Genomic DNA, 10,193 nt, shown 5'->3' with positions numbered 1-10,193 from the left:
ATACTAGATTCAGAATTGGTTCTCTAAATTTAGAATTGCATGGCTGGTGGGTGTTGCTTATATACTCTCGTTTATATTAGGATATAATGAATAAATATGTTAACAGAATAAATGTTCGTGGGTTAGGGTGTCTTACAAAATCCATTTATCTCTACCAAGAAATGATGAATTCACAGTAAAAAATGAAAGAAAAGTCAAAACCGACCTTAAAATTGAAAGTTTCAAACATTTTGAGCAGTAGATAAACTTTAATTAAATTGTGTGCTACATGCGTGTCTCTTCAAAGAAACTTTACAAATTATGGTTTGTATGATCAATCTATGAAATGTTTCCTGTATAATGCATTTTTATACCAGTTTTTGTAGTCACTAAGTATAACTTTATACTTGTCTCTTGAAGTATCTTTTTTCACTGTTGTTTATATGGTTTGAACATATTTTATTGTAATATAATTACAAAGGATTAGGCACAAGTTCTGAAAACTACCTACATGTGCATTACACATTTATACAGTCACAGTATTATATGTTATTACATGTATTATATTATTGTTTATATCTTAGTGAAGAGAAAAGAAAGCGGCTTAGTTGAACATTTACTGGACCTTTAGTGTATCGTTCTTTGTAAAGAATGTTATGAGATTTTTGTGTCCAATATATATGTTGTAATTTAAATTCTATTTGGTTGTAAGAAAAAAAAAATATTCAAAACCGACATTATTTGTTTTATTTATGGTGCGTTAACAGTACAATCGCCTGTTTACGTTTTATTGACTAGCCATCCACTGAAGCTCGACCAATCAGAATGAAGAAATGTTGCGCTTGTGGACCGGATATGGACAATATCACCGGCCTCTAGTTGAACGGGAGCCACTCCAGTACAGCTGGAATAAGCAGTGTTCTGCGCTATATTGTTACAGGCATTCATCATATAGCGCACTCCATTGACTAATAGCTCGCTATCAAATACATTCCCTGCTGTTGTCTGGGTTTCCCAGCTAAACACGTAGAAGCCCTTATAAGGGGCTGTGAATTGACCATTTGAGGTATTGTAACAGTTGTGGAAGTTACTTCGGACTCCGTCGTACACGATATCTGTTTGAGTTGATGTGGGAAATGACAAATGACTTTTCCTATATGCTGAGAAATATGCTGGAGCCTGCGCTGTAAAAAAACTGTATATTATACATTTACAGTAAAAAGAAGAAAATGAATGAATAATAAGGTGAATTTCCTATGAAATTAATTTCTTCCTATATTATGTTTATTAAATTTGAATAAATTTCATATTAAGTAACTCTACTACAGTGCAGACAGAGATTTATTTTATTTCATACCATAATGTAAATACAGTAAACAATGCCCTCGAATAAGAGTGCAGTGTTAAGATGGTCCTAATTTTCAATTAATAACAATTCAAAATAAGTTTCCTTAATTTACTCTATTTTGTGAAATCGACGTAAAATCAAGTATTTAATATTTTTTATAAACATCGATTATCTATTAAAAAAATACTTTGCCAAATTTTATCAATTATCCCCGCAAAAGAGTAGTACATGTATACAGTTTATATAATGTCGTAAGAGATTTAATAATAAATTTTCTAAGTATCGAAAAAATAAGAAGCCTTGAGGCGTAGATTATTGATTGTTGAATAAGATGATACACAATCGACTTTAAACCCCATTTATTTTCTGCTTCTTATAATGTTAGTTGACCTTACGAGGATTGACATTTTAATCTCACCAAGATATAGCCCGCATTAATACAAAAGTGTTTCAGAGCTTAAATATGACTGAAGAGTACATTATATCGTTGCATTATATATGTCTTTCTAAGAGATAGAGTGTTGTCTTTTGAACTTTATATTGTTCAATAAATTTCAGATCAATTTTTATTATTTACCTGTGGATACCTGAGCCTTTAGATACGAGTTTTCCTGCTTCAGAGAGCTGACATCCTGAGTAAGTCCTTTAACTTCCTGTGTGAGGCCCTGAACTAAAGCCTCCATTTGTGACAGTCTCTGCTCCATAGCGGAGGAGTCATTCAGCAGCAAGCATTTGTTATTACTAGCCATTAGAATTACTAAGACTAAGGCACGCAGTAAACAAAACGCCATTTTCGTTTCTTCTGATCAAGGTAGTGAGTCTCATAGCTCTGCATTTGATAAGATAAGGAGAGTTTGTTCTGATTTGAAGCCATATAACATTTGATAGGAAAGGGCCGTTCTAGGTTATTGTGCTATCTTGATAGTATCTGTGAAAACCTAAACAATTGCAAAACTAAATAATGTCCTATCCAATGGCACTATCCAATTGTCAATTTAAACAATTAAAATAATTAAATCAAATCTGACCAGACAGGTGCAGAAGCAACCTGAATTAGAAACACGTGTAGCGGCTATCAATTGCTATTGAACAACATGCTGTCATATTTAAATAAATATTTCAACAAACTATTGTGTCATATCAAGGAATCTCAATAAACATATTACTAATTCACGTTCTCAGAGCTCTGTCATTTTTGGAAACAGATCCTTTAATATATATGTCATATTCATTTAGAATTGGTGCTGCAACTTACAGGCACTTGCAAAGCATCACAGAGAATGAAATCCAAATGTCTGGCGGCATTCCAACGCTGTCAAAGAGTTAACGACTATCTTGCGAAAAAAAGGTTGTGAAAATTTAGTGATGTACTATATTCACCGTGGTGGCAATACCATTGGTGTTCCATCACCTAAAAATTACAGATTGAAATTGAATCTTTATTTTTGAAAAAAATTTGCTCAAATGTCAACTAAGTATACCTTACATATCTAGTCATGTCTTTTGCCAATGTTCACAGGTCCATACAAGCTACATTATTTCCAAGAACAGAATTTATCCTAATCCCAGTTAACTATGTATTTGTCATAGAAGGATATGGAGATAACGAACAGTATTCAATTTCAAAGTCCACAAAACTATACAAAATAGCAGAGCAGAGCAAACACGGACCTCCGAAACATCAGAGGTGGGATCAGGTGCCATGTAGGAGCGAGCATCCCCTGCTCATCGGTCACACCGGCCGTGTGCTCCTTGTCAAAGTCAGGAAATAACGGAAAAATCCGTCGACAATTCATTGTATAAATAATGGACTAACAATTGGTATGAAAAACGTTAGACAGTATTTTACTTAATGATAAATATAATTTGCTGCTAAGGTTATTGTATCGACTATACAACTTACGAAATGATGACTTTAAAAGAGACTCTTGATACTCTTGTTTCATCAACTTATTTGTCAAAAATTAAACCCCGTTTTAGGAATTGTTCATACGAAGAGCATGCTCTTGCATAATAATAATAATAATAATGATAGCAATAATTGTTTTTATATAGCTCTTTTCTAACATAAATGCTACTCAAAACGCTTTACAATACATTACTATCCCAGCAGACCATAACAATCTAGAATCTTTATCAGTGCAAGCTTCCGTTAATTCTGACAATATCTTTCACTGTCTATAGCCAGGTACACTTTTTACACTTGGGTGGAGTGAGGAAATTCGTGTTAAGTGCCTTTTCCAAGGACAAAACGTCGACTTGCCGTCGCCAGGATTCGAACTCACAACCTTTCGGTTTGGAGTCCGGCGCCTTAACCACTAGTCTACCGACGCCAACTTATCCAGGTCAGGGTATCAGTATTGAGGGAGAGGTTTCACTTGCCAGAAGCATTTTACCAATACTATGTGCTAATGAGGGATATCCATGTAGTTCGGGGAAAATGATTCTGTGTCCAACTGAATGAGAATATTTAATGTATACCACAAAACGTCTTTGAAAATTATATTGAAATTAATATTTGCTAAGAAATAATGTTAATTGTGTTTTGGTTGTTAAGTAGTTTACTAAGTATTGAGGGAGGGCTTCATTTTACAGAAGCATTTTACCAATACTGACGAGAGATGTCCATTTAGTTCGAGGAAAATGATTTTATATCCAACTTAATGAGAAAATTTAATGTATACCACAAAACGTCTTTGGAAATTATATTGAAATTAATACCACAAAACGTCTTTGGAAATTATATTGAAATTAATATGAAATTATGTTAATTTGGTTTGGTATGTTGTTTTGGTTGTTAAGAAGTTTCCTAGTTTTGAGTGTTGGTATATAAGCTAAATATAGAAACTAGTTCGGTCAGTACGAATAAAACCCATGGCAGAAAAAGAGGCGTTAGGCCACGCCAACAGTTTTCGACAACATGGCCCATTCCTATATATGATGAATTTCAGAATTTTCGACTGAAACATTTAGCAGGTAAAAAAGATGAATATTATATTGCATTTTTTCTCCAGCTAGTAGGCTACCTTATGTATATTTTACGAGTGTATGTTATTTTAATGTATATTCCTTTATGGTAGAATATTTTATTTACTTTTATCTAAGTATTTAGGATTCTAGGGAAGCAATTCAGACCAGTTATTTTGCAGTAAACCTGTTTTGCTTACTGTTGTTATTTAGGCAATGGCAAGCATTTGTTAAAGCTAAATCTAGAATAAAGAGTTTTTTATGGCATATTTTTATTTATTTTGGGGGAAGGGGGGTGGAGGTTAGTTACAACTGTAGATATAAAGTATATATTACGTTCTCTGCTACTTATTTTCATTTAATGAAACCACTGTTGTCTTTTTCTTTTTGTCTTTCTGGGAATGGAAACTCAAGGCCTCCCGGAGAGTATTTGGTAGTTCTTTCCCAGTTGTTTCGAGTAACCATATGAACGATATCGTTGCCAGAAGTGACAGAGAGCCGAATACGACACCTGGTCCCCAAGATACGTAAGTACCCTGTAAAAAAATAAAGTTAATAGATAAAATCGTGAAATATGTTATCTCTCTATATGAAATACTGCTCTTGATCCCGTGGATATAGCTCATGGGATATCGTTTTCATATCCCACACTTAAGTGCAGTTATGACGTCACAGTGGGTTTTGCGTTAGCGTGATGAAGTTAGATATAGCAAAGTCCCAGATAAAAACAGTGTATAAAACATCGGTTTTGAAGTATTAAACATGGGATAAAAAGAATCTCCCATGATTGTTGTGTGTTTTTATCCCCTCGCCAAGGCTCGGGGATAACAATCACACAACTCGTTGGATAAAAATCATATCCAACTACAAATCATGGGAGATCCTATATTTATATTACTACAAAATCTTTCAAAAAGCTGCCTACTAATTTAATAAAAAAAAAACCTAAAATCGAAGATGTATACCTATTTAAAAATACAAACAAACAAAACTGTATAACTTATTAAAAAAGCTTACAAACAAAGCTGCAAATGAGGATACCATTCCTCCAATTCTACCTGCCGCTGACCCCATTCCCATACTGAGTGCCCTATAAACAGAACAAAAATCCTCAAACAGACAAGGGGAAAAACAGAACGAATCTGCATTCACATATATACAGGAAGAAATATATAAATAAAACATATTTCAAACAACTTTAAAATTATTACTTGTAAGTGACTTTTCATATAAGCGCGTCAGTATTAGGATGTACATGTATAGTCCTTTTATTATTATACGTGTTTAAAATTCAGATCTCCTCAGATTTTTTCACTCATATATAGACGTCACTTTATGCCCGTGAAGGGCTTAAAAATTTATACCTAAAAGTATCAGTCACATTATCCAGCGATGGGGTATACGATGAGAAACCGATGCGTTTTTTGATGAAAATGGCGTGGTTGCCGGCCGAGCACCACTATTGATCGGACGGTGACTGAGGCGATTTTGCGAATCGGTGGGGTCATCGGTAGGAAATAATTCGTAGTTAAAATTCAGCGATATCTCCAACGATGTCTCACATCACTCCTCATCGGCAACCCATCATTAACACATCTTACACTGATCGGCCGATGTATGACCGAGCATCTTCAATTGTCCGTTGAATCTGAGGTCATCGGGGGGTTGAGTGGTGTTCAACAGATAACGGCCGATCACCGGTCGATGTTCGACCAAACATTGGCCCGTAGTCAATCGATGTTCGAACGATGTTCACCAATGTATGAGCGATGTAATATACATCGGCCGATTATCCTAGAACATCGTTTTATGATTAGAAATGCTTCGCTGGGCCTTTGTAATTCCGGCCGGCATCCACGCCATTTTTATCATAAAACGCATTGGTTGCCCATCGTATATCCATCGCTGGATAATGTGACTGATTCTTTAAGGACTACTAGGCCGATGTGGACCGATGTTGGAGCATCGTTAACGACACGGATTACCACCGATTACCACCGGTCTACGGCCACCGGCCGGGAAATGTGACCTAGGCATTACTCGGCACTCTGGGCTTTTGAGGAGCGAGGGTTCTTTATCCTGCAAACGCCTGCCGTGACAAGGGGCCTTGGTTTTTAAGGTCGTATCCGAAAGACCTGTGAATTTCGATTCTAATGCCGAACGCTTGGCGAATGAACAGTCATTACCTCAAGGTAGTCTAGTGGTAGAGCGTTCGATTTGTGATCGGGAGGCCCGGGCTCGATTCTTGTTCACGGCGCCGCATCAAACCTAAGACGCAGTATACGTAGATAAGAAATATGAAGACAGCAAACAGTAATATGCTTAAAGTCGTATTTGACTTTTATGAGAAGCACTGATTTAACAATTGACGGTTTATTATGTACGGAGGTACAGAATTATAGATAAGAAAACCTTTCTAATGGTCATAGGTATCGCATCAGGGACACTTACATGTGAAGACCGGGAGTTGAGGATAGATTGGTCGTCGTTTTCTTCAAGGATAACTTATATGTGCATTGGAATAATCCGTAATTTTCGGAACAATGAATGCTGAGCTATATATTCATATCATAAACGAGCGTCCCTACATTGTCCTAGTGTAAATGTCAGCCGTCAACTGTAAAAGTCAGCGCTCCTCGTAAAAGTCCATTAAGCAAAACCATTTTGTAGCAGAGCAAATATGGACCTTTGAAGAGATGAGTTCCGGTGCCACTGAGGAGTAAGCCTCCCCTGTTGATCGGCCACACCCTTCGTGTAATCCTTAATCTGATCGGATCAACAGAAAAATCTATAGACCACTCAGTGTGAAAATAATAGACTAACTATGTAAAGGAAAACGTCAATCAACATGTAGATAAATTGTGGTGGTCTTCATACCAACCATAGAATTTGCAAAAGTTGACTCAAAACGAGATTATAGTTTTAGACATTAATCGCTCATAGGAAATTTTATTTGTGCAGCAAATCAACTGTGAGACATAAACTCCATTTGCAGGTGATATTGATAAATTGCTACATAAAAAAGAGAGTTGACAAGGTGACGTCATCACGTTTATAATCAGGTGTATTTGTTAGTTTTCAACCAATGTCATTTTCAAGTAAAAAGTCGGAATATAAAACGTGTCAGTATTTATAGTGTCTTTTATTTAGAGTTCAGTGGGATATACTGAATCAACCTAAGAATGAAAAGAAATACTGTTAATTGATATAAAAATCGTCATCGATATATCAAAATATTGAGTTTAAGGCCACAGTATGAGTTTTCTTGTTTCCATGTAAAGGTTTTTGAATAGATTTTGCTTCATAGGAATAGAAAAAATAAGTCTTCTGATAATGGGAACAATTTGTCCCCATGGAAATTCCAACGAATTGCTGGAAGCTCCTGTCTTCAAAGATTATATAGATATTGTTCCAATAGAAACTCAAGAACGTTATTAATATAAAAGTCGGAGTACTTGTGTGTAGAGTCAAATTTTTCAACAAAAAGATTTATAGATGACCATTACAAGGTATGTACATTTACATGGTCCATTTTTATTGACAGGATTTGTTTATGACTTTTGGCTTGAATTCCATTACAGGTATGGTAAATCGATATATGATCTAAATTTAAATGTTGGGAATATCAAAATTATTTAAAACTGACATATGATTTTGATGAATTCCATCCCTTCAAAGGGAGCTAAAATTATATGTTGAATAGAATAAAATCCCCAGTTCCTCTGAATTTAAGACAATTGTAATAATAAGCCTTACAAATAAAGACGGTGTTGTTACCTGCTTGTGAAAATCTTTTAAGATATCATGTCTTAGATTGATAGGATAAATCTCTAGATTGTATATAAAATATCACATTTTAGTTTCATAGGATAAATCTCCGGATTGTAAATAAGGATAGATTTCCTTAGATTGGTAGGGTACAGTTCTGGCGTGTATATAAAAATATCATACCTTAGATTGGTAGGGAACAATTCTGGCGTGTATATAAAGATATCATACCTTAGATTGGTAGGGTACATCTCTAGTGTGTATATAAAGATAACATACCTTAGATTGTTGTATATAAAGATATCATACCTTTTGATTGGTAGAGTACAGTTCTGCCGTGTATATACGAGTAAAGATATCATACCTTAGATTGGTAGGGTACAATTCTGGCGTGTATATAAAGATCGTCGTAAAGGACCCTGTTATCATAGACTTTCCGATAAAAATCATGGCGGAGGACAACCCTTTCAGTACTTGAGTATCTTAAAAGAAACACAAATGTAAGAGAGAAAGAGAGGGATGATATATGAAGATAAACAATATTCAATCTCCAATGAAACGATACAAATTTGGAGCAGAGCAAACACGGTTCTCAAAATTTAGAGGTGGGAACAGGTGCCATGCAGGAGTGAGTATCCCCCTGCCTACCGGACGCACCAGCCGTATGCTCCTTGTCATGGTAAAAAAATGAAGAATCCGCAGATGTAGTTCAGTGTTTAGGTGATGGCCTAACAATCAGTATGAAAGGAATAACTCAGCATTTGACTGTAAAGCTTTTCTAAAAAAAAAAAAACAGCACTCGGTGTTATTGTACGGAAGCACGTTGAAACCATTCCAAGGAAATAAATATATTTTTATTGCGTTCAAACGCAATAATTATTGCGTTTAAACGCAAAACTTTGCGTTTAATCGCAATAATCATTGCGTTTAAACACAAAACAATTTGCGTTTAATCGCAAAAGATTGCAATTAAACGCAATTTTTTGCGATTAAACGGAATAATATTGCGATTAAATGCAATAATTATTGTATTTAAACGCAATAATATTTTTGCGTTTAATCGCAATAGTTTTTGCGCTAAAACGCAATAATATTGCGATTAAACGCAAAACAATTTGTGTTTAATCGCAAAAGATTGCAATTAAACGCAATTTTTTGCGATTAAACGGAATAATATTGCGATTAAATGCAATAATTATTGTATTTAAACGCAATAATATTTCTGCGTTTAATCGCAATAGTTTTTGCGCTAAAACGCAATAATATTGCGATTAAACGCAATACCTTTGCGATTAAACGCAATATTTTTTCTTGCATTTAAACACAATAATCTTTGTATTTAAAAGCAAGCATTTCTATTGATCTTTGAAGAGTGCAATGGATCCACGCTGATATTTGTTTCTTTTTTTTTCTTTTGTACATTAATCTATGAGTAGAATTGTGTATTGTTAAGCTTGATAGAATCAGATTCTTCTGAAGAAGCATTTTTTGAATGGTTAAATCATGGTATGGATTTAAAGAGGAGAAAGAAGTGTTGGTCTGTAAAAACAAAGACAATCTTAGAAAGAAACAAAGCTTTAGGATGCAAAACTATGCATACAATTTTAAAGCTAAAGAAAAAGTATCACTACAAGTTGCGATCACAAAGTATGCACCATGTACCTTTATAAAGAGCTTAAGGAAACGACTGATGAAATGTTTAGACTAATGTATATGTGCATGTACATATTATGTATATGTATATTCACAACCTTTCCTTTGATAACATACAGTAAACACGAGAATTAAGGAGATGGAATTCACATGAAATCAAAAATAAATCAAATGAAAACAGATTGACCGATGTGTATTACCAAATTGGTATGGCTCTCAATACCACTGAAACATTCTTAATTAATTTGCTGTGATACCTACGGAATTAATTATAATGCGTTAAAATTGTTGGATTCTAATAGGTTTAAGAAACTCTGGTTGTTTACTTAGGATGTCATTGTTAAACTTCAAATCTCACAAACTGCATCATTTAGCAACAAGACACAGTTCTTCTTTAAAGAATCAGACCGTAGTATTCAAAATAAGTTTTGGCGATGTTTGATTTCAAACTACAGCACTGAATCATTGTGATTAAATT

At 34.6% G+C, this 10,193-nt stretch overlaps 2 protein-coding genes across 3 annotated transcripts; both read right to left on the bottom strand.

Annotated features, from left to right (window-relative positions):
- Window positions 1-726: 726 nt before the first annotated feature.
- LOC134260899 (uncharacterized) lies at window positions 727-2,185 on the bottom strand. Its single transcript, XM_062743433.1, has 2 exons — window positions 1,905-2,185; window positions 727-1,163 (listed from the first exon to the last, which is right to left on the bottom strand). Exons 1-2 carry the CDS (start codon window positions 2,116-2,118, stop codon window positions 760-762), a joined length of 618 nt encoding a protein of 205 aa, XP_062599417.1. The 5' UTR covers window positions 2,119-2,185; the 3' UTR covers window positions 727-759.
- Window positions 2,186-4,605: 2,420 nt separating this feature from the next.
- On the bottom strand, window positions 4,606-8,821 carry LOC134260898 (organic anion transporter 3-like). 2 transcript variants are annotated; one of them, XM_062743430.1, is made up of 4 exons: window positions 8,711-8,821; window positions 8,427-8,544; window positions 5,312-5,384; window positions 4,606-4,830 (listed from the first exon to the last, which is right to left on the bottom strand). In XM_062743430.1, exons 2-4 carry the CDS (start codon window positions 8,510-8,512, stop codon window positions 4,639-4,641), a joined length of 351 nt encoding a protein of 116 aa, XP_062599414.1. In that variant the 5' UTR covers window positions 8,513-8,544; window positions 8,711-8,821; the 3' UTR covers window positions 4,606-4,638. The 2 variants fall into 2 exon arrangements, with proteins under 2 accessions (XP_062599414.1, XP_062599415.1); XM_062743431.1 differs by lacking the exon at window positions 8,711-8,821 and having other exon boundaries at window positions 8,427-8,549.
- Window positions 8,822-10,193: the final 1,372 nt, after the last annotated feature.

This window comes from Saccostrea cucullata, unplaced genomic scaffold (genome assembly GCF_032062105.1).
Source record: "Saccostrea cucullata isolate Sc308-1 unplaced genomic scaffold, CSIRO_AGI_Scuc_v1 ctg18433, whole genome shotgun sequence".
Lineage (NCBI taxonomy): Eukaryota > Metazoa > Mollusca > Bivalvia > Ostreida > Ostreidae > Saccostrea > Saccostrea cuccullata.
The sequence above is the reverse complement of the archived record's forward strand: the minus strand, read 5'-3'. Positions and strand labels throughout refer to the sequence as shown.